This window comes from Myotis myotis, unplaced genomic scaffold (genome assembly GCF_014108235.1).
Source record: "Myotis myotis isolate mMyoMyo1 unplaced genomic scaffold, mMyoMyo1.p scaffold_m19_p_10, whole genome shotgun sequence".
In the NCBI taxonomy this organism is placed as follows: Eukaryota; Metazoa; Chordata; class Mammalia; order Chiroptera; family Vespertilionidae; genus Myotis; species Myotis myotis.
Window position 1 is genome coordinate 12,291,338 of NW_023416314.1, and position 25,076 is coordinate 12,316,413.

The 25,076-nt window shown below is 41.4% G+C and overlaps 2 protein-coding genes and 1 long non-coding RNA gene across 4 annotated transcripts in view; 1 reads left to right on the plus strand and 2 right to left on the minus strand.

Moving 5' to 3' along the window:
* The window catches only part of CUNH11orf65 (chromosome unknown C11orf65 homolog), a 76,074-nt gene extending 75,419 nt beyond the window's left edge, over positions 1–655 (minus strand). Inside the window, exon 1 of the mRNA XM_036324513.1 lies at positions 496–655. The gene's annotated coding sequence lies outside the window, so the exon portion shown is untranslated. The remainder of the gene's footprint in view (positions 1–495) is intronic.
* On the plus strand, positions 1–22,195 carry LOC118664423. Of its 2 annotated transcripts, none has more exons than XR_004970317.1 (3): positions 1–203; positions 7,560–7,678; positions 22,043–22,195. It is a non-coding gene; the product is annotated as an uncharacterized LOC118664423 (long non-coding RNA). The 2 variants fall into 2 exon arrangements; XR_004970316.1 differs by lacking the exon at positions 1–203 and adding an exon at positions 650–973.
* Positions 4,443–25,076, minus strand: part of POGLUT3 (protein O-glucosyltransferase 3) — a 24,268-nt gene continuing 3,634 nt past the window's right edge. The window contains exons 2-8 of the mRNA XM_036324512.1: positions 18,598–18,795; positions 17,542–17,828; positions 14,619–14,835; positions 12,474–12,670; positions 10,448–10,642; positions 8,687–8,791; positions 4,443–7,365 (exon numbers count right to left, since the gene is read on the minus strand). Coding sequence (XP_036180405.1) covers positions 7,240–7,365; positions 8,687–8,791; positions 10,448–10,642; positions 12,474–12,670; positions 14,619–14,835; positions 17,542–17,828; positions 18,598–18,795 — 1,325 coding nt within the window. The 3' untranslated portion in view covers positions 4,443–7,239. The remainder of the gene's footprint in view (positions 7,366–8,686; positions 8,792–10,447; positions 10,643–12,473; positions 12,671–14,618; positions 14,836–17,541; positions 17,829–18,597; positions 18,796–25,076) is intronic.

Consider the following 25,076-nt stretch of genomic DNA (forward strand, 5'->3'; position numbering starts at 1 on the left):
GAATCAAGTTCCGTGCTCTTCACCGGCCTGGCAGTTCCGCTTCTCCTTCTTTCCTGTGATCCTATGCCAACGGCAGGCGAAGGAAAACATCTACTAAACTCCTCCTGAAAAACGCCTTTCCCTTTCCATCTCTAAATAACTGAATGGAAAAGCGAAAAACCATTTCAGGGGTCAAACAGGAAGAAGTCTCGGAACCATGTGAGGTTGGTCAGCGAGTGTTTCCCCCTCGGCCCGAAGGTGGAGGCGCGGCATCGCCGCAGAGGCGCGGGGTGCGGAGCTGCGGTCGGGCGGGCGGAGGAAGCGGGAGGGGCGGGTCGCGGGCTCGGAGGCTGGGGACCTAGTGGGCGCTACAGAGAAACGGAACGTCCACCAGGCGCCGGACACAGCACGGGCCTCGACAGCTCGGGGCCTGTAGGGCTCGGAGACGAAGGTGGAACCTGTCTCCAAAAAGGCGGGGAGGCGCGGCTGAGAGGGCGGGGACACCATTCCCTTCACCTGCCAATCGCCGCTGGCCTGGGCTCGGCTTCGGGGCTTGGCTTCGGGGCTTGGCTTCTGCCCTGGGTAACTGCGCAGACGGAAGTGACGTCCTAGTTCCCGTCCGTCTCTCCTCTTGGCCCCGCCTCCCGGCCCCCGCCCCCGCCCCCGGCTCTCCCGGCCCGGCCCCTCGCTCTTCTGTTTCCTCCACCCGCGCGTTCCTGGAATCCGAAGCCGTAGAACGTGAGGGGGGTTGGAGCTGTTAGAAGCCCTCAAGGCCACAGTCAGTGGCTTTCAGGCCACGGCTTTTAGGAGAAAAACCAAAGTGATTTTCTGCGAAATTGGACTCAGTATGTTATAAATTCCGGTCACTTCAACCAGGATTTTAAAGATGTTGGAGATACACAGTGAAACCTTTTCTATTTAATTAATTGATTCATTTGCAAATAAGAAAACGGATCTTTCCAGTGATTTGACAGGTCTTGCCCAGGATCAAAGAGTAAGTGACACCCGACCGCAGTCCAATGCTACTTCTGAATGGAAGCTCTTGAGCTGGTTAAAACAGTTTTTAAGTGAAAACAGGTGACCTCGTAAATGAATTTTCAGACAATCTTAAATGATACAAATACCGCACATCTAAAGCAAGTTTGAGTTGCTTGAAATCTAAATGTCTCACACTTGGGCAATGCTTTAGTTTGCCAATGATTATTGCAATGTAAAATACTCCTGTTTAGAAACTGCCCAGCTCTGGTATTTCCTTCCTGTGCTCCTGCATGTAATACAATTATTTTGTAAGAAAGATGATTTGTGGGGGGAAAACACTGGAAGAGAACATTTCCTATATGATAACATGTGTGCTGAAGAAATTCCCTGTAGGCTAATTCAGTGATTCATTGAGCTTCCAGAGTTCTTTAAAATCATTCTCACAATCATAATAAGCAGGAGGGGTGAGCTGTAGTTCCCTTCCATGTGGTTACCTTGATGCATTAGCATACAGGAGCTATGTATGTTATATGTAAAAATATAATCATGGAAGCATTATGTATACTTGTACTTAATTTTTTAATCTTGTAGAAACTATGTTTAAATTTGAATTTATTCAAAACTACAAAACTGCACAACATTGTTGAATGTACTTATGTTATGAATTGTATTCTTAAATATGGTTAAAATGGTAAACTTATGTATATTTTACCAAATTTTTTAAAATTAAAATTAGAAAACTACAAAACTAAGCTAGTAAATAATTGAGAAAAAATATTTTTAAATGTAAAAAAATGAAATAGAAAAACACATTTAAGGGTCATTGCCTTGTTTATATGTTACTTTTAAAATAAATCCTGCACGGGGGGGCAGGGGCAGATTGGAGGGAGCCAATGGGGGAGAAAGGGGAACATATGTAATACTTTCAACAATAAAAATTTTAAAAAATAAAATAAGCCCTGCAGGTGTGCTCTCCCTCCTGGGAGCAATGCCAGTGCCTTTTCCTGCCCCTCCCCCTCTTTTGCCCACACAGGCATGCATCTCCTAAACTCTAAGGGACCCAGGAGACTTGCAACCAGAGCAGCAATGGGCAGTGGCAGTTAGTCCTGGGCAAACCTCCTGAACCTGTCCCCAAGGCCCCCCTTTCTCTGACTTATTCATATATATATATTTGTTACAGAAGACCAAAGAAATACCAAGCACGCTTCCTGGAGAAAGGGAGGGACCCCGTTTATTAACACTAGTGGACTCCGGGAATAATTTCCAAATCAGAGTGAAGAAACACACAGAGAGCCTGTCTGTATATAGTCTCCTGGGGTCTTTGTCTTGCAGATATGCCCCCTGCCCCCTTCGTGGCCCTGCAGGAAGGCCCCCAGGTCTCAGGCCACATCCGATGGCCTGTCCTAGCACCAGCATAGCAACCCTCTCCCCCTCAGCCCCCCCTCCCCCCAGGGCAGTGCATTGTTCACAGTTTCTATGGCCTGACCCGCCTTGCAAGACCAGTTTCCTCCTCATATTGATTTCAGAGGTGAAAGGAGAGGGAGAGAGATATAGAAACATCAATAATGAGAGAGAATCATTGATCGGCTGCATCCCACGGGGGGATAGAACCTGCAACCCGGGCATGTGCCCTGACCGGGAATCCAACCATGACCTCCTGGTTCATAGGTCAATGCTCAACCATTGAGCCACCCAGGTCCGGCTCTCTGACTTTTTTTTTTGCTTAAAGTATTACAAAGGGTATTACATATGTGTCCTTCTCTGACTTCTTTTTTTTTTTTTTTTTAAATATATTTTATTGATTTTTTACAGAGAGGAAGGGAGAGGGATAGAGAGTCAGAAACGTCAATGAGAGAGAAACATCGACCAGCTGCCTCCTGCACACCCCCCACTGGGGATGTGCCCGCAACCAAGGTACATGCCCTTGACCGGAATCGAACCTGGGACCTTTCAGTCCGCAGGCCGACGCTCTATCCACTGAGCCAAACCGGTTTCGGCCTTCTCTGACTTCTTAATGAGACAAAGCAGCCAAGCCTAGCCTCATTTCCCCACCTAATCCCTCTCCTGTTTTCCTAGGCCCTTCCTTATTTCACTGTCCCCAGATTTAATAAATGTCCTCTAAAATTCAAGATAAAATAAAATAATCCCTACGTATTTTTAAGGACATAGCTATCTGAATTACTGTAGAAATAATTATAATAGTTACAATTCAAGCATATATTATTTTGCCTCTAATTTGATCCAGAGGAATTCAGTAATTTCTTAGTAATAGGCTCAGATTTCTTTTAATTGCTCTAATACATGTAAACATTTTTTTCAGTTCTTTAAAAGTATCTTTCTTTCTTTTTTTCTTTCTTTCAATCTCATTGGGATTTTTGCCAGATAGTACCTCTTTAAAAAAAAATTCTTTATTGTTGAATGTATTACATATGTCCCCCTTTTCCCCTCATTGACTGCCTCCAGCCCCTCGCCCTGCTCCAGACCCTCATGGCTCCTTTGTCTGTGGCCATGGGCCATGCATATATGCATACAAGGTTCTTGGTTGATTATTTCCATCCTCCCCCCGCCTTCCCTCTCAGATTCCTCACTCTGTTCCATGCTTCCATGTCTCTGGATCCACTCCGTTCATCAGTTTATTTTGTTACTTAGATTCAACATATGTGTGAGATCATGTGATACTTGTCTTTCTCTAAGTGACTTATTTCACTTAGCATAATACTCTCCAGGTCCCTCCATGCTATCTTACAGGGTAAGAGATTCTTCTTTTTTACTGCTGCATAATATTCCATGGTATAAATGTACCATAGCTTTTTTATCCACTCATCTACTGATGGGCACTGGGGCAGTTTCCAGATCTTAGCTATTATAAATTGTGCTGCTATGAACATAGAGGTGCATTCATTCTTTCTGATTGCTGTTTTGGGTTTCTTAGGATATAATTCTAGAATTGGGATCACTGGGTCAAATGGCAGTTCCATATTTAATTTTTTGAGGAAACTCCATGCTGTCTTCCATAGTGGCTGCACCAGTCTGCATTCCCACCAGCAGTGTACTAGGGTTCCCTTTCTCCACATCTTTGCCAGCACTTGTCATTTGTTGATTTGTTGATGGTAGCCGTTGACAGGTCTAAGATGATACCTCATTGTCATTTGAATTTGCATCTCTCTGGTTATCAGTGACTTTGAGCATGTTTTCATATGTCTCTTGGCCATCTGTATGTCCTCTTTGGAGAAGTGTCTATTTAGGTCCTTTGCCCATTTGTTAATTGGATTGTTTGTCTTCCTTTTGTTAAGTTCTATGAGTTCCTTATATATTTTGGATATTAACCCTTTATCAGATGTATCATTGCCAAATATGTTCTCCCATATAGTGGGCTCCCTTTTTGTTTTGCTGATGGTTTGTTTTGCTGTGCAGAAGCTTCTTATTTTGATGTAGTCCCAACTAAGGAGATATAATCTCGTTTTAAAAAATTATAATTTTCAAAATTTTATTTACAAAATGTACTTTATTAAAAAAGTATATATAATATGTCCCATGATATAACATTCTAAACATAGATTTAAAAACAGCATAATAGAAAATATAAATACCCATTTTTCCTAGGTATATCTTTTGTGCATTTATTGTCTTTTGCTAGGTTTGCATTTTTATTTATTTTATAGTCTGATTCACACTTATAGTAAAAACATTTTAACTATCTCACACAGGTATAAAGCAAAAATTCCCTTTCTTCATCCCCTCTTCAGATATTGGTGAATATCCTTTCAAACTTTCAACCACATGGATATATTTTTGTTTTTTACATAAATGGTTTCGCATTATACATGTTGTTCTGAAAAAACTTGCTTTTCCCCCCACCCCTGAACACTGTTATGGAAATCTTTCATAATAGTGCATTTAGAGCTACTTTATTCTTGCTTGTACTGTATTCCTTTATGTATCAATATCTATGTAGCCAATTCCCTAATGATGGCTATTTAAGATGTTTCCAACATTTTATTAATAAAAACAAGACTGCAACAAATGTTGATATTTAGACAAATGCAGTTATTATATTCACTTGTATATCCTTACATCCCTCTCCTCCTTTTAAAGATCAGGTATTTTTCATGAAAACCGAAGTATTAAAAATGACTAATGGAAATCATGGGTAATGTCTGAACTAAGAAGGAAAAAAATCATGGTTTTAGTAATCCCATTTTTACCAAAGTATATTCATGTCAACAAACCAGGAAGCCATCTAAACTCACTCATTTTAAAGCCACGACTGAGTTGGTATGATGGAGGATTATTTATGAAGGCTGCTCCCTTCCAGTGGAATTTTTCGAGGGGCTCCACTTAATTTCTTAAGCACATCCTTGTTGTTCCACAGCCAGAAGCTGCCTGGCTTATCTCAACTCAATTTTAACTGTTTGGCGGCAGGTGATATAAATTTTAAAAATTTAAGATGTCTCTAACAAAATATCATTAGCCATCAAAAAAGACCTGGGTTGCCCTAACAGTTGGCTTAACGGTTTGGCTCAGTGGATAGAGCATCGGCCTGCGGACTGAAAGGTCCCAGGTTCGATTCCAGTCAAGGGCATGTACCTTAGTTGCGGGCACATCCTCAGTAGGAGGTGTGCAGGAGGCGGCTGATTGATGTTTCTTTCTCATCAATGTTTCTAACTCTCTATTCCTCTCCCTTCCTCTCTGTAAAAAATCAATAAAATACCTTTTTTTTTTTTTTAAAAAAAAAAAAAGGACCTGGGTTTGGAGGACAGGGAGATATGAGGGAGGGCAAACTTTCTATAATCTCAGCTTTGACGAGTCCAAACTCCATGTATCATATATCAATGACATAGATTCATTAAGATCTGGTCTAACTACAGCTTGCCCTTTATTTTATGCTGTGCACTTCTGCATTTGGAAAACTTGGGTTTTAGGGTTTTCCATGGATACTTGGCTTTGATTACATTGTTCCTAAATGTGATTTTGCTCTTATCTAGTTAAGAAAAATTCTTATTGTTTTTCAAAAAAGAATAGATATGACTACTTTTAAGTGGTTACACTGTTTTCCAGATTAAGTTAATATTTCAATTAGGGGAGTCAGTATTTTAAGATTGGGAGTGTGGATAGTTCTTGTTTTTTTGGAGTGTGGTTCTTCAGGTAACTCAGCCTTGAACTGGTATTACAAGGAATGTGCATCGAACTTCTGGGCTGTAAGTCTTAAGTTTGGACCCTAAAGGCAGAGGAAATTTCCATTTGTTTAATCTTGGCAATGCAACCCAGTGAAATGGAGGAGGGGTGCAGTGAGGATGCTTGCCTTTGTGGTTAGCTATTAGTCAATCCCAAGATACCAGGCTTCCTGCAGTTTGTTGCAGAGGTTTTCAAGTATCCCTTTAAAATATTAAAAAGAATTACAGATCCCCACCTGACTGCAGTTACCTTTATTCAATCCTATATAATAAAAGGCTAATATGCAAATCAACTGAATGGAGGAACAACTGGTTGCTATGATGCGCAGTGACCACCAGGGGGCCGATGCTCAAGGCAGGAGCTGCCCCCTGATGGTCAGTGCGCTCCCACAGGTGGAGTGCTGCTCAGCCAGAAGCTCTGAGCTGTGCTCATGGATGGTGAGTGCGGGAGCCTCTCCCACCTCTGTGGCTGTGCTAAGCTGGCAGTCGAACACCCGTCGAGGGCTCCCAGGCTGCGAGAGGGTGCAGGCCGGGCTGAGGAACCCCCCACCCCCATCCAGTGCACAAATCTTGTGCACCGGGCCTCTAGTATATAGATAATGAATGGTCCCGTCGGGGGCGTTCATCTATTTTAATAACTGTGATAGATTGGAAACTACTAGCTTAAGGCACTTTCTCCTTATTTTTATTTCAGGTGTAGGTAAAACTCAGCTAAAAAGCTATGTGTGAGCTTTTAAAAAATATTCCCCATCATAGAATCCCAGCTACCATTCATAACAGAGTCATCTTCTTCTTCCTTATTCTTATCAGATTTTTCCCAGAGGAAGCTAACTGTTACTGAATGTCAAAAGCAGCTTGTAGAAGGAGAAATTGTGTGGTAGGGGGGTGAAAAAACAACCCTGCCCAAATATTTTTTCTTCATAACTGGAAATGGAAGAGCGAAAGCAAACAATGAATAAAAAAACCAAACCAATAAATATGATGTAGATACATTCCCTAGAGAGTGATTTGTATTTTGGCAAGCTGTGTTCTTCGTAGCTTAGATTCTGTCTGGATGCTTCCATTGAAGATGCAGCCGGCCTACAAAGGAGTGTAAATCCGGGCTGACTTAAAGTTCTTCTCTTGAAGGTCTCTTCCCCTGGCACTGGCAGATGGATGTGTTATCATCCGGCTGAGGAACAAGTTCCATTCCATCACGTATTTCGGGTTTGCTGGACTGGCGCTCAGCATAATTCTGAATTGTGGTTTTAAAGGCAACAAAAAGATTAGTCCACACTTCATTCCCCTTACTCCTTCCCAATCGTGCTGTCACTTCTAGTGGCTGCAAACCAAAGGTCTGATGTTACATTTTTCACTTTAGTTGTTGTAGGTACTAGTGTGATATCTCATAACCTAACAAGGAACCCTAATCCACAATTTTATGTGTAGGTAGGAAGCCTCTACAACAAGGATGTCAAGCCAAGTGTTCTGGAAACAACAGCACCAGTTAGCATTTATCCTCCGCGCGTCAATGAGTAATTAACTTTACTGAATATTCAAATCAGATGGTAAGCATCTCAAAATAAAGTTGGGGCTCTCTCCTATCTCTCCTTTAGGCCTGTAGTCATGCACTCTAGGTATGGTAAATGGTGACAGGCCTGTGAAATGTCCCTCCCCTTTGGCCACTGACAAATATTCCTAAAAATTGGATATTTCAGTTCAGTGGTTTCAAATACATTGAGCTGGACACTCCTTGTCAAGGCCAAACCCAACAAAATACTGACATGAACACATGAGCCTAATTAATGTTGTAGGGAGGGAAACGCCTACCAGCCCAGCAGAGGGAACAGAGCTCATCTAAGGGAAAGGTTGTTTCTGGTAAACGGTGTAATTCATCATTTAAATTTTTCTGTGAGAGGTTGGTATCAACAAGCATCTGAGGAAACTTATTTTTTTTCTGCTCACAGGAAAAATAAGTTTAGGTTCAAAACAAGAACATATGTTCTTATTTTTTTTTCTCCCTGGCTAGATTTTAATGAGTAAAGGTAGTTACACAAGAACTAATCCGTGGATTCCCAATAAACATTTGTACAGTACTTCGTTATTTAGCTCTAAGGTATTAGTACTATTATAAGTATTTTTCATTTGTTTGTTTTATGTAGGAAGCTAAATATTTGCTTTCTATCCTATACTATGATAGCAAAAGCAGGACTCGTAAGTAGCAGGAAGAACAAAGAGGTGGGCATTTCGAGTGGGAAGAGATGTTACTGACCTCTACTCCAGTTTTCTAGATGATGAATCCCTTAAGGCATTTAGTAAAAAAGAAAAAAGAAAGAAAGAAAAAAGGCACTGGCAAGATAGTAGGACTGTTCCATCTATTTTTGTATGGCTGTAAGCATTGTTTTTGTAATACCGAGTGGAGATAAAATATGTTGGCTACCAAGAGACTTAGTACTCTTCCTCCTTTAGGCTGGTCCTTGGCTTAACCAGAGTCCACAAGCTCAATCTCAGTAGCACCCCCAGAGTGAGGCATTCAGGCCAAGCATGACCCCGCAGGATGGATACTCTGCACTGACCTGCAGTACTCTGTAATAGTAGCAGTAAATCCTGTGTGGCTGTAGCAAGTCCCTGGCAGTCAACTGCCCTTCTTTGGCAATCCTCTTGGCTTCTTCGTCATTTTCCTGAAAGGTTGAAAAAGAAACAATGAATGAAAATGACTCCGGTGAGCCACAAAGCTAAAAGTGAGTGTGAGCGAGGACAGGTGTGGGGTTGGATATGCACTGCACGGGAGAGATGGATTGTGATGAAAATATCACCTAAGAACAAGGCTATGGAAATGGACAAAGTGCTCTCCTAGACATCTCTGTTACGTGGAAATGATCATGCATGTTTGTACCCTATTCCACAGGCCCACTACCAGCTCCCCCCGTCCCCACAAAGTGCAAAAACCCACATGCAGCTTCTATTGTGACTACCTTGGTACTTTCCTAGGCACCCAGGAAGTTTAGGGTTCCTCATCTGTTCCCCCATTCTAGCCTTCTCTGTTTGATATTAAAATACAAGCTAGAATAGAATGAGTCAGTTTTCATGTTACAACATCTCTTAAAAGTGCCATTTAAATATGCAATCAGAGTCCCAAATTTCTTATAAAATGTTACCAATGAAAGACTATATTGCTGTTGCAATAAAAATTTAGTCACCAGTACCCACAGGCTGTCCCTTTAGTTGCAGGAATAGTCAGCATGCCTAATTATATTTTGGGAAAATAGCTAATATTCTACCATGCTGCCCATAGGAAAAGCCATTTGCAAGTTATTCTGACTCGTTATAAAGGGTCACAATAATTATTCTGCCTCAGGCACCCAGTGATTTCCCTAACCAAATACTGCTTCTTAGAAACAGTAAAGTCTTATAATAAAAGGGTACATTTTTATAGTTTCATAATAAAACACAATCACTTTTTAATACTTTTCTTTTTAAAAAGAATTCTTATTTTATGGGAGACTTGTGATTCTTGGATGCTGTATATCATGCCTTCATTATGAACTTGGGCCTTTTTCTAACTGAGGGGGGAAAAGAGCACCATGTTGACTTAAATGTCTTCTTGTGCATAAAGCACTGTGACCTGGTCTTTTCTATCTGTAACTCGCATTTGGAGTATTTTCGCTTGTGTGTGTATATGCACAAATAGTGATCCCATGAGAACGATATATATATTCTATAAAACACTGGACTTCAAGTATAAAAATCCTCAAAAATGTTGACAGAGGGCATATCAAGTGATAATGATATTGGTTCTTCAGCTACTTCAAGAGAATAAAAACTTCAGAAAATATTTCTTTTGACTAAATATGTCAAATTAAATTGTGTCATGAAGGAATTCCTGGAACTAAAGTATGACCTCTCTTTAGAATAATAGAAATATATTTAAATTAATTCTTCCATAATATTTCCCTACTAGGAAAGAGAATATAAATATATGTATACCTGTGTATATGTATACCTGTGTATATGTATATATAAATATATGTATACCTGTGTATATGTATACCTGTGTATATGTATATATAAACATGAAGTAGCTGAAGAACCAATATCATTATCACTTGATATGTCCTCTGTCAACATTTTTGAGGATTTTTATATTTGAAGTCCAGTGTTTTATAGAACATGTATATCTTTCTCATGGAATCACTATTTGTGCATATACACACACAAGCAAAAATACTCCAAATGCAAGTTACAGATAGAAAAGACCAGGTTACAACATGGAATTCCTGGAACTAATTCTGGTGCATTTGTTATTGCTTAAAGAAACTAAAATTCAGAAAGTATACCTTGGCCCATTTAACTTTCTCTAGTAAATCAGCAAGGTTCCTTTTAATTGGCACGTAATGTTTCCAGGGCTGTAGTGCCATGTAAAAGTGTTCATAATACGGGGAGTCCTGCTTCAGAACCAGACTGTCCCCCAGCATGAGATACGGGTATCTGTAAGCAGCCACGGTCCCATCCACATTCACTTGATACTTGTACTAAAAGGTTAAAACAAACATAAACAAACATTTTAACATTTGCTTCACTTATGCTTCTCATCAACACTATAATACTACACATAAAGGAATTCATTTCCACTTCCTAACTTTATTGTTTAGCAGGTTTATATTTTATTTTGTAACTCGTATTTTCTCTGTATTAACATCATAAACACCATATTAGCGGGTCAATTTTAAGAAATACAATGCAGCCCAGCCGACATGGCTCAGTGGTTGAGCGTCGACCTATGAGATAGGAGGTCACGGTTTGATTCCCCGTCAGGGCACATGCCTGGGTTGTGGGCTCGATCCCCTGTGGGGGGCATGCAGGAGGAAGCCAACTGATGAAGTTTCTCTCTCATCATTGATGTTTCTATCGCTCTCCCTTTCTCTCAGAAATCAATAAAAATATATTTTTCTTAAAAAAGAAATACAATGCATTTAAAGATAAAATCTTAAATAATTTTAGGTAATAGGAATACCTACTTCAACTATAATGGAGAATTCATATTTCTGTAACAACGTAGGAAAACGATTCTCAAAGGTTTTATATTTACTAAACTGAATATTGATAACCATTTAAAATTTTTCTTATACTTTTTTTTTTCTTATACCCATGAAAAAGGAAGGCAATAACCTAGCTGGTGTGGCTCAGTGGTTAACACTGATCCAGGAACCAAGAGGTCACTGTTAGATTCCCAGTTAGGGCACATGCCTGGGTTGTGGGCTCTATCCCTTAGTAGGGGGCATGCAGGATGCAGCCAATTGATGAAGTTTCAACAAACTATGTAACCAAGTAACACTCACACATCTTTAATCCTTAGCTTGCTCAGAATTATGAGCACAGCACTTCTGAATACATGGAAGAATTTTGCTAATATGCTGTTATGTGTATCTATATACATATACATATACATATACATATACATAAATATATATATATTTAATATATATATACACACACACACACACACACAGGTATACATATACACAGGTATACATATATTTATATTCTATTTTTATTATTCTAAAGAGAGGTCAGGGCACATGCCCGGTTGTAGGCTCAATCCCCAGTAGGGAACATGAAGGAGGCAGTCAATCCATGATTCTCTCTCATCATTGATGTTTCTATCTCCCTCTCCCTCTCCCTTCCTCTCTGACATGAATAAAAATATATATTTTTAAGTGAGAAAACTAATATTCAGAGAAATTTATAAACCTCTATTCTCTGAGTCCAAATACCTCGTTCTCATAATTATATGACACCGAGATGAACAGGATATACTCAGAAATTTAGTAATTAATTTTTCTTAAATAATCGATACTAAGGAGTTTACTAGCCAGTCAGGTTTTGTCACACTGTTCACATCTCTGTCTCCTCTGAACTCAGGACAATGCCCTGAGGAGCGAGGCAGCAGCACCCGTGTTCACAGGACAGAGGCAGTAAGACATGAAGGCCCCACAGTTAGCGGCAGAGGCAGGACTTAACCTCAACTCTAGCTCCTATGTTACTAATATGGGATTTATACTCTTTCCACTTACAAAGGCATTTGAGACCATTTATGTAGAAGACATTTATATATCCAGTTTACTGAAAAAAAGCACACAAAGAAATGCACCCAAACTCCAGGTTAAGCCTCGTGCTATATTTTGAGTATTAAGTGAAGTTCTGAGTTGTTTGGTAGACATACAACAGGAAACCAGGAGTTTTGTAATTCCCAGGCCTGCTAAGCAAGTGTGTGCCAGCTCACAAGACAGGAGAAATTGGCCCAAGCCCAGCTATTTCCAAATTTATCACTTCAGACCCACCCAGGAAGAATTAAATGCATACCTTAAAGAAATCAAAGAAACCTATCAATTTAGCTTTTCCAAGCTCTTTCTCTTTCTCTTGGAAAAAGAAATACCCCGTGATTCCCGCATCTAGGAGCTGTGGGTTCTCCTTGGCCAGCTGCACCAGCTGGAGCCGCTCCTCTCGGCTATCCCTACCTCTGAAGAAAGCTTTCTCTGTCTTATTGATCCAGGAAGGCCCTAGAAGGTTGAGACCATAAAAAAAAAAAAAAAAAAAAAATTAAAACTTTTATGTGGTAAATGTAATCATCTTTAATCTAACATTGGCATCTATGAGGTTAAAGCTCTTTTATCATCACCACGTCTTCTAAAGCAGGGGTGGGGAACCTTTTTTCTGCCAAGGGCCATTTTGCTAGTATAATATCATTTGAGGGCCATACAAAATTATCAGCTTAAAAATGAGCCTGCTATATTTGGTCAAACATTTAATTAACTCACCCCTAATGCCTTGGCAGGGCCAGACCAAATGATTTTGTGGGCCTTAATACCACCCTCTGGCTGGACGTTCCCCACCCCTGTTCTAAAGGAAATGCTATTTTCAAACATTATGGGATTAGAATGCTCTAATTTCATTTCTTTGTCTGCTAGGGAGAGCTCACTCAAATGTTAGAGTTTCTGTTGTGCAACATTAGAAAATATACAAAATATTACTGGACCAAGTTCAAAGCAAAGAGAGATTCATCGATTTGGCCTGTTCACCAAGGCATTAGCTTCTTCCATCTTTTTTGTTTGTTTTTGTTAATCCTTACTTGAGGATATTTTTTCCATTGATTTTTTAGAGAGAGTGGAAGGGAGGTAAGGAGAGGGAGAGAAGAGTGAGAGAGGGAGAAACACTGATTTGAGAGAGACAGATCAATTGGTTGCCTCCCACACTCGCCCTAACTGGGGCTGGGAATCGGACCTGCAACCTAGGTAAGTGCCCTTGACTGGGAATCGAACCGAAGACCCTTTGGCATGCAGGCTAATGCTCTAACTACTGAGTAACACCGAACAGGGCACTTCTTCCATCTTCTGTGCTTCATAGTACAAAATGAGCCAGCTTTTGTCTGTAGACAAGGTGACCAGAACAAAATATGTAAGTAACACCCACGCATCTTTAATCCTTAGGTTGCTCAGAATTATGAGCACAGCACTTCTGAATACATGGAAGACTTTTGCTAATATGCTATTATGTGTATCTATATACATATACTAGTACATATACTAGTACATATATATAAACACAGGTATACATATACACAGGTATATATATATTTATATTCTCTTTCCTAGTAGGGAAATATTATGGAATACTTAATGTAAATATATTTCTATTATTCTAAAGAGAGGTCATTATTAACATCTGTCAGTGTTCTAAGGGATAAATCACAAGACACAGAAATTGGAGAGGATCAGACTCATTACTATGTTAGCACACTTTTCAGAAATTCCCTGTTATCAAATAAAAAGTAGGTCAGTTTTCCTTTCACATCATCTTTAGATAGTTTACAAGGCGTCTCTGGTCTTGTCTATTAAATCAGTCCACCAATCCACAGTAAACAGAAAGAGGCTATAAAGAGAAGGCAGGCTTTCTTCGACTCAGAGAGTTCAGTGTAATGAAAAGGTGTGTTGTGCCATAAACCTAAGGCCATTAAAAATGGGAAAGGAATTCAGGTTTTAAAGAATCAAGAGAAGCAGAAAGAGGAAAGGGGAGAATTTCTTAGACACAGTGTTGGAAGTAAGAATATCCAAATGATACTGCTATCATATTCTCATATATATCATTTTATACTTTTCAAAATTATCTCTCACTTCATCTAGCGATATAAAAACGTTGGTGCCAGAATTCAGTGACAATTTTACCAAATATATATGTTCAAATAGTAGTCTGACTAATAGAGTGACTAACTCAAAAGAGACTCAGCTCTGAGAGGTGTGCACATCACTAGCCCTGCTCATGTATCTTTAATTTTTGGATTAGAAGAATCCTAAAGAAACCTCTTTGGCATATAGAATGCTGTTTCTCTTTTTCCTGGGTTAGAAAATAAGAAAAATGGTTATTTAAATATATATACATATACCCTCCTTGACTAATATATCCCCTTCACCTTTTTTTATATCTAAGTTTTTTCTTAGAACTTGAATTTACCTGTATTTCCCTGAATAGAGAGGAGATCATTTGTAACACCCCTCATTGCTTCAAGTGTGGAGTGAGTGATGTCATACGTCGGAAGGATAATATCTCGTGAATCCAGAGAGCCACACCATGAAATGATAGGTAAAGGGCCAGGCGTTTCGTTGACTTTTCGATGTTCCAAAGGCCAATCTCCAAGATTAATATAAAATTCTAAATCTGGGAGAAGGACCTAAATAAACAAAAATATAAACATCAGTGCTGAGAAGACCTCATGTTTGGTACTAAATGTTGTAGTTCTTTGGCCTTCTTAAATATTTCTGATAAAATGAAACATCTGAAAATAGCAGCAAAAGAGAAAAGAATGCCTTAGTCATCAGTGGTATCAGAGAATCAAGGATGAGGACAATACACAGTCAATTCACTTAATCAAGCGTGAGCTATCTCTGTTCAGGGGTGACATTTTAAATTGGTCAGTAGTGTAGAAGTTGAAATTGTACAGATGGGTATGAATGAGTGGCTTTCTTTCTGGCAGCTGCCTACGTGAGAATCTACAAAGTTAGACTCAAGCCCTTGTTTTCCTTCTCTTTATCGCTTCTACCTTTGATTCTGGAATCTGCTACTCCATCTCCACCTCCGCGGTCAATGCCTTAGTTTAGGTCTTTATCATCTCTTGCCTAGATTGTTGTAATAGCTCACTTCCTAGGTGTTCTGGTGCTAGACTCTTCTCCACTCTAATATGTTTTCCACATTGCTGCCCACATTTCTAAAACCAAAGTTAATGTTACTACCAGGCTTAAGCCTTTAGGACAAGGTCTAAACTCTCTGGCTAGAACTCAAGGTCCTATTATTACCTTTGAGCCTTATCTTCTATCTGCTTATGTGCCAGTAAACTTTTGGCCACTCTCTGAAAATGCCACCCACTTTAATATGTAATTCTCTTTGGCCGGAATGTTCTTCTCCTACTTATTCATTTGGCACTTTCCTTTCTCATCCAGAGCTAATGTTACCTCCACTATGACTCCCCTTCCCAGGCATTTTAACCTGGTACCTACTTTTCTCTCAGGCCTGCCATGTTGTGGTACAATTATTTGTTTGTATTCACATTCCACCCTCACTTCCAAATCACAAAAACAAGTCCCATGAGAAAGAGGAGCTCTAAGACCAGAGGTGAGACTCATTTCTCTTAGATTTCACCCCAGTCACTGGGCAAAGAACCTGGAACAAAACGGAAGGTCAAGGGATGTGACTATTCACCCTATTGCTTTTCTCATATCTACATATATAAAAGGCTAAGCGACCGTCCGACCAGTAGCTATGATGCACAAGGACCACCAGGGGGCAGACACTCAACGCAGGAGCTGCCAAGTTGCGGTGACTTAGGTTCTCGGGTGAGGCACCCTGGAACCAGAGAGGAGGGAGCCCAATTCTGGGATATGTCACCTGAGAACCACCCTCTCGCAATCTGGGACCCCTTGGGGGATGTCGGAGAGCTGGTTTCGGCCTGATCCCCACAAGCCAGGCTGAGGGACCTTATGTGCCAGAGGGACCCCGCGTTCACTCCGCAGACGCCCTTCGAGCTGCAGCACCGCCCCAGGTGTGGCCAGCTGGGGAGGGACCACGGGAGGTTGGCTCCAGGGCATGTCCAGCCTGTCTCGCCCAGTCCTACCCTGCTGGCCACCTTCTAATTAATTTCCTTTCAATGTGCATGAACCCATGCACCGGGGCACTAGTAATGTATAAGCTCATTAATAAAGCCCAGATTAGGAGTCCTCACTACAGAGCAGAGTTTCTCAATGTCAGCACTATGGACATTTAGTTGTGGGTAATTATTTGCTGTGGTGCTGTCCTGTGCATTGTAGGATGTTTGGCAGCACCCCTAGCCTCTACCCACCAGATGCTAGTCGTAACCCTCCTGTGGTGACAACAAAAAATGTCTCTAGACATTGTCAAATGTTCTCTGAGGGCAAATGTATTCCTAGTTAAGAACCACCTGAATACAAGATAGGGGAATATAGGGCAGGGGGGCTGGTGGCAGCCCAGGAAGGAAGCACCACCTTCAGGATCAGTTGCCCATATGTTCATATTGTGGACTGGTGGGGGGAGGGGAGGCAACTGCTAGTCAAAATCAGAAATGATTGCAGCCACACATTCAGTGTGCTTGGGAAATTATACAACTCATATCAAGAAAGTTGGCTTTTGGTTTAGAAAACTACCTCGATGGTCTTTCTGGATGAGAAACGTCAAATTGCCCATCTTCACCCCTTACTCTACATGGTCAGGGAAACAGGACAAAAATCGCTTTGAATTACTCTACTTAAGAGTATTACAAATGGGAAAAGAAGGGCTAAATAGAGGATTTGGAGTGGGAGGTGGATGACTGAAAGTACAGGGATACCTATTTTTAAAGGCTTTTGTTTATTGATTGATTGATTGATTTGACTATGTATGGGTACAAAATAACCTTTCTCGGCTACTCCACCCTTCAACAAAATGTGCCATACACAGTATCTTTCAGAGGTGTTTAGGGTACAGCAAGGAAGCTGTGTTCTAAATTCAAGTCATTCTGAGGTGACAAGAAGAAAACAGCTGCAGAAAGTAAAACCTGAACGGAAGGAATATTCAGTAGGAACGGAGAACTTCTGGCAGTGGCCTTGAGGCTACAAATGTCTGAGAGTTCACAGAAACCTTGGGAGTACCCTGTGCCCTACTTATTTGGGATGGAGGGTGAAGCCACTTCCTGTAAATATTAAAGGAAAGGGAGAGCCATAGACATGGAGAACTTACAGACACACGGGAGGTGGACACCTCACGTGCACATTTCCAAGCCTGGAATCCAGTTCTATCTTTTGCCATTATTCTCCTAAGCATTTAAATGTTACAACTAAGTACTTAAATGATACTGTTTTTAAAAAAATCAATGAATTCATTCTCATACCTTTCTGGCCAGTGATAACAAGATCTCATCTGAGAACATTTTGAAGTCTGTGTATTTCCCTAAAGGTCTCCGGTAGATGTGGTTATTGAGAATTGTGTAATGAACAATGGCACCTCTCTCTTCCCCGAACCTTTTTGGAACTTCATTTAGCATCTGCTGGAGATTAATGCTGGGAAAAGAAGCAAAATCTTTGGCAATCTGTGGTTCTTTGGTTGGACAAGACAGAGTTTCCTGCCAAGCCTGGGGATCCTCTTCTGGACACTCGCAGTACTCGTGGTAGATGGGTCCTGGGGAAGGCAAAGCACACACTTTATTAGCCAGCGCAAGGCAAGCAGTTGTTTCTGCCCCTGTTGTGAACGTGGGATGACTTCTTGGTGAATTCTAAGATTATCAGGAAAAATCTGCCCTAAACATGTCAGTGGTGAAAGTAGTTATGTAAGAGTCCTGTGCTCCTATTTTCTGTCTCCCTTTTGCAATCCCCTAAGTCCATGATTGGCAAACTGCGGCTCGCGAGCCACATGTGGCTCTTTGGCCCCTTGAGTGTGGCTCTTCCACAAAATACCACGTGCGGGCGCACACGTACAGTGCGATTGAAACTTTGTGGCCTATGCGCAGAAGTCGGTATTTTGTGGAAGAGCCACACTCAAGGGGCCAAAGAGCTGCATGTGGCGAGCCGCAGTTTGCCGACCACTGCTAGACAATCTAGTATAGCACATGATCTCTCCCAATATACTCTGGGCCAATTAGCTGATAAATTCCTAGTGAGTTATAAATGGTTGATGAAGGTGACACAACTTACCTTATGCGAAGAATGAAGAGTACTGGAAATGGAACTACCTAGCTAAATATGTAAATTTTTATAATTATTATCACTTATATCTCTTTAAGTTACTTAGTTTGTCTTTCCTTTAAAATTTCAAGTTAAATTGAGCTTCCCTTAAATTTCAAGTTAAATTGAGCTTTACTTTGTTCCATATGACTTCAAGGTCATCATAACTCATTCTGAAAAGCATGAAATCTACATATAAGGTTCTAAATTATGTAATAATCACTTACCTTTCAAAATATAGGGAGACTGGGCAACATGTTCATCACCATAAAGGACCTCTATCTTCAGCCCTTCATTGGCAGATTCATACATCCTATACCTGATCAAAAATGTTCCATCGTTCCTGTCCAAAGGTTTTGGGACATGAATCCGGACTAACTCTTTAGGTGAAAGAGATTTGATTACTACTTTAAATTGTGCTTGACCTGAAAGAAAAAAATATATAAATAACTCCACTACTTCAAAGTCGCTTTGTTGTAACAATTAGTGGATAGCTGTCTCTACACAGGAGTTTCTAATTTTTCTACTATTAATGGTAAAAAAATCATTTTAGTTTGAAAGATCCTTGAGGCCATAAACTATTCTGGTTTATGTCTTCAAATCAGGGACCTGACTCAACATTGATTCATTAGTCATTCACATAAAGATTTATTGCATGAACAAAATTACTTCATAAAAAAGCAAGGAAGAGGTGAACTTTTTGCCTATTTGATCTTTTCTCTTTTGGGTAGGTAAAAGCCCAGGTAGTTAAAAGTCTGGGAATCATAAAATAACAGAACTTGAAGGCAATCCAACTTTTCCTTTTAAGACATACACAAGCTTTCTTTGTAAAGCATTTTAATATCAAATAACCCTCATTTCTGAGGATGTTTCCTTTTGCTAACCCAAATTTCAAGCTGTACATCTAAGCCCATTTCTTTAAGTAGAGAGAGATTTTAGAGAGTTACACGACCATACACAAATACACACATGTGCGCGTGCGCGTGCACGCGCACACACACACACACACACACACACACACACACACATGCTCATACACCTTTGTAACTACTAGAGTGCACTTCTCTAAGCTCGATTTCTCAGGTTGAAACAGTTACACAAGGATGATCTAATACCTCTTATAACTCCAAGACTCCATGGGTTTTCTGTTCGAGGGTAAATAATACCTACTTAGAAACCCCCTTCTCTTTTGGCAGGAGATAGCTGACTTTAGGTTTTGACATACAGTGGCTGTGATTAACATTACTGTGGCACAGGTATGAACGTTGAGACCTTTTTCTTCAGAGAGGGCAGAGGATGTATTTGACTTCAGTGCAGATCTGATACTCAGAAGCTTTAAGAATCAAGATCTGCCCTGGCTGGTTTGCTCAGTGGTTAGGGCACTGACCTGTGGACTGAAAGGTTGTGGGTTCGATTCCAGGTGAAGGGCATGTACCTCCGTTGCAGGTTCAATCGCTCAAGTAGGAAAACAACCAATAGATGTGTCTCTCTCATGTCAATGTTCCTCTCTCTCCCCTTCCTCTCTTTCCCTTTCACTCTCTCTAAATCAATGGGGAAAATATCCTCAGGTGAGGATTAAAAAAAATAAATAAGTAAAGATCAATTAGTGTCCTAACCACAGTTAATCATATTTAAAAAGTGGTGAATCCTCTGAAATCCACAGCCTAACAAACAATAAGTTGTGACCAAAGTATTCTTTTATCTCATATCCCTCACTGTGAAATTAAGCATATTTAATACAGGGGTGGGAAAAAGTAGGTTTATAGTTGTTCATAACAAATAATACAATAATCCTATCTAATAAAAGAGAAACATGGTAATTGGCGTACGACCGCTACCCTTCCCATTGGCTAATCAGGGCAATATGCAAATTAACTGTCAGCCAAGATGGCGGCCGACAGCCAGGCAGCTTGAAACTAACATGAGGCTTGCTTGCTTCAGTGTCGGAGGACTCCAATGTTCCCCGCCTGCTGCTGCAGGCCTCTGAGCTGCAAGCAACTATGTAACAAACATAGAAGCTAAACAAAACCCCAGAAACCTGCCGGGCTGCAGCCAGCAGGATCGCAACATTGTAAGCAAAGGCCAGAAACCTACTTTCAGCAGCGGAGGCCTAAGAGCTGGAGCCAAGCCTCAAAGCTAAAGCTGGCCCAGAATAAAAAAAGAAAAAAAGAAAAAAAGAAAAAAAGGAGCGGTTGGGAGCTTCAGTCACCCCCAGCCTGAAAACAGCCCTCAGCCCCTCACCCAGACTGGCCAGGCACCCCAGTGGGGACCCCCACACTGAAGGGTGTGTGACCAGCTGCAAACAGCCATCATCCCCTCACCCAGGCTGGCCAGGCACCCCAGTGGGGACCCCCACCCTGATCCAGGACACCCTTCAGGGCAAACCAGCCGGCACCCACCCATGCACCAGGCCTCTACCCTATATAGTAAAAGGGTAATATGCCTCCCAGCACCGGGATCAGCAGAGCCGCAAGGCCTCCTAGCACCGGGATCAGCGTGACAGGGGGCAGCACCCAAACCCCCTGATCGGCCCTGCTCTATGTGTGACAGGGTGCGGCGCCCCAACCTCCCCCCCCCCCCCCCCACGGGCCCTGCTCTGTGTGTGACGGGGTAGAGCCATAACCTCCCCATCAGCCCTGCCCTGAGTGTGAGAGTGGCAGCGCCCCAACCCCCTGATCGGCCCTGTTCTGTGGGTGATAGAGGGCGGCGCCCCAACCCCCTGATGGGCCCTGCTCTGTGCGTGACAGGGTACAGAGCCCCAACCCCCCTGATGGGCCCTGCTCTGTGAATGACGGGGGAAATGCCCCAACCCCCTGATTGGCCCTGCTCTGTGCATGACGGGGTGGCGCCACAACCTCCCCATCGACCCTGCCTTGAGTGTCACAGGGGATGGTGCCCCAACCCCCCAATCGGCCCTACCCTGAGCGTGACTGAGGGTGGAGTCACAACCTCCCGATCGCCCTGATCTGTGTATGACAGGGGGCAGCGCCCCAACTCCCCAATCGGCCCTGCTCTGAGCCCGACCAGGGGCTGCACCTAGGGATTGGGCCTGCCCTCTGCCACCTGGGAGCAGGCCTAAGCCAGCAGGTCATTATCTCCCGAGGGGTCCCAGACTGTGAGAGGGCACAGGCCGGGCTGAGGGACCCCCCCTCCCCTCCCGAGTGCACAAATTTTTGTGCACCAGGCCTCTAGTAAATAAATAATAAAAAATAACTTATACGTTTCACAAACTCCCCACTGCAAACCAACTTTTGCCCACCTTTGTATATATTTTTTAAATTACTGAAAAAGTTTGTATCTCCTCTTTTTAGTTTCTAAATGTAGCAAGTGACTTTTCTATTTTCTTTTGGTCTTCACCAGTTTTATGTTTTTTTCTTGTGGGTCAGGAGAAATGTTTCTCAGTCTCTTTGATTTAGTAACAGTAATGTTGTATCTGACATCTTGCTATTAAATAATTACGTACCAAGCACATACATTTTTAGATATTTGAGATAAATGTGACAAAATTATGACGGACATTTGCCAGAAGAAATGACCTATAATAGATAAATATAGGGGGTGGTTGTAAAAGAAAGGTAATAATATAATGTGAAATTATTTAAAATGTTGGCCGGTTAGCTGAGATGCTTAATGAAACACATTAGCTTTTGATTTGTGTTATTTTCCACTTAGTTCCAGAAAGGCAAGAAGACTGAAAACCAGGAAGGCAGAGCCTGGGGACCAGAGAGCCATTTCCATGATTCCCTCCCAGACTAGAAACAGGACAGAAGTTTTCTTGTCTCCTGACTAGATAGTCCTGCTCTCCATAAATTTATGATTTTAATAAACAAAACAAATAGAAGACAAGCATAGTAATGACTGTGTGATTTTTTTGGCTACTTTTGTAGGAATCCTTCATGCCTCTGTCATTGTTGGCATGAAACTAATGTTAGATTCAATGCAAAATAATAATGACCAAATAGAAATAAGCAATTCCAATCTCATAAAAGAGAAAATGAGAAGAATGTAATTGCAAATTGCTTCAAAAGGACCAAATGTGGATTCTCATTTGCCCTGTGGCTAATATAATGGAACAGAACTGAAGCTCAGCTTGAGTTTTTCTGCTCCACAAATTCAAAAGCTAATAAATTGAGAATGCAGTGACTGTGTAGACAAAAAGAGGTTGCCAGTATCAAAGTCTTACATCATTAGAATCAGAAATTCTGAAGACTTTTGAGTTGAAAGAAATAAAAAACATTAAAAAAAAATCACCTAACCAGTCCATGAGCTTGAGGTTTTCACATGCATTGTCTACCTTATTTATTTATTTTTTTAAAAAATTTTTAATTTATCTCAGAGAGGAAGGAAGAAGGAGGGAGGGGAAGAGAGAGAGAGAGAGAGAGAGAGAGAGAGAGAGAGAGAGAGAGAGAGAAAGAGAGAGAGAGAGAAAGAAAGAAACATCAATGATGAGAGAGAATCATTGATTGGCTGCCTCCTGCATGCTCCCTACTGGGGATCGAGCCTGCAACCCGGGCATGTGCCCTTGACCAGAATCGAACCCGGGACCCTTCAGTGTTCCTGTATATGCCGACAGCTCCTTCCTTCAGTCTGCAGGCCAATGCTCTATCCACTGAGCCAAACTGGCTAGGGCTACCTTATTTTTTTCTACAAGAACTTGTTAAGTAGGTATTGTCACCGTCATTTTACAGACCAGGAAACCAAGGCTCCCTGAAAGAAGTTACGTAACTCACCCAAGGTCACACGCATAGGAGTAATTGAGCCAGTGTTTGAACACAGCTTGGATGGATCCTTCTTCTTTCAAAGCCCATCCTGAATCCACCTGGTCACACGTGTAATGTTAGCATACGGGTTCCCGGAATTCAAAGTTGGAGGAATGACCTCTGGCACTCCTGGTTGAATGGAGCTATCGCCAGCCCCCAACCCCATTGTTCAGGAAGTTTATTAAGGGTCTCAGCAGCTGCAACAAAAGTGTTGAGCCACATGACCAAGGGAACAGAGTCCCAGAAGGCCAACTGGCTTTGCCTTGAGGCTGCATGGAAGCCTCCAAAAGCGCCTGGCTGCCTGCAGACCACGCACCGGCAATTCTATTATGGTGATTTGGTTAAAGGGAAAGTGCACTGAACTAGGTATCCCACAGCTGGCTCTGACATTTAGTAGCTGTGGGGCCATGGGCAAGGCATTTTAGCTTCACTGATCCTCGGTTTCTTATATGTAAAGTGAAAAGACTATCCTTCCTGTATCACGAGACAATTTAGGAGAACAAATTAAATAAAGCAAGTTTAAAAAGTAAAGTGCTACACAACTAGGAGGTAAGACTATTTTATAGTGATGTCATCCCTGATGAAGACAGGAGGGGACTGAGTAGAAAATGAATACAGTTGACCTTTGAACTACATGAGCTTGAACAGCATGAGTCCACGTATACGCGGATTTTTTTTCAATAAATACACAATTGGGCCCCCATTTCCCTAGGTTTCACCTCTGTGATTCAACCAACCACAGACTGAAAACAGTATTTTTGATCTGTGGTTGGGAATTCATGGATGTGGAGGGCTAACTGTATGCATTGTTTTACGCCATTTTACATAAGGAATTCGAGCACCTGTGAAATTTGATATCTGTGAGTGTCCTGGAACCAATCCCCTATGACATGGAAAAACACTATAATTATGTTTTGGGGTAGTCAAAAGTTATACGTGGATTTTCGACAGCACCTATAACTCCCACCTTGTTCAAGGGTCAAACGCACTTGTATTCTACCATCTTGCATATTCTAACCACCCTCCCTCTACCCCAGTGGTTCTCAACCTTCCTAATGCCGCGACCCTTCAATACAGTTTCTCATGTTGTGGTGACCCCCAACCATAAAATTATTTTTGTTGCTACTTCATAACTGTAATTTTGCTACTGTTATGAATTGTAATGTAAATATCTGATATGCTATATGTGTTTTCCGATGGTTGCAGCCCACAGGTTGAGAACCCCTGCTCTACCCCTTCTTTCTTTTCTTCTACAATATTTACTGAGAATCTCTGCCGGACATTGTGCTAAATGCTTGGAATACAAAAATACCAATAGGTTCTGCCTATATTCATAATAGAAGGAAATACTCAGTTTAAGTCAGAAGTTAGAGAAATCAAGATATAGATAGGTCCTTTTCCCCGTCCAAGGTCTTAGACCCCCTAATTTCTGTCTGGGGACTCCAGTTGAGATCTCCAGATTTAGACCACTCAAGTTCACAACATGTTTGCTATCTCTGTACTTGAAGATATGCCACATAACAATGGTATTCAGATACTATTAAGTGAGAGTGATAATTACAGTAATAAGGGAATCTGGGTTAGTCATGTAAGACAATCTAGAGCTTGTGGAAATATTGCCTCTTTTCCAATTAGTTCTGGGAGAAGAAAAAATTTCAGAACTTACAAATGAATGACGGTGGCAGGAGATGTGAGAAACTAGTGGGTTTGTTTTTCAGACTATAGGACAGCCTTTTGAATGGAAGGTAGGAATCAAGTGGCAGGAAAGGAAACAAGTGGAGTCTAAGGGAATGAAAGTGAGGTTGTCTGAAGACTTGGTGAAAGTCTTTTTTTTTTTTCTTAAAACTTTTTCCTGACTAAAAATACAATATAACCATTTTCGGGGAAAATTTTCTTGAAAATTTCCTTACTCTCTTGCTATAACCACTGATGACACTAATGAGTGA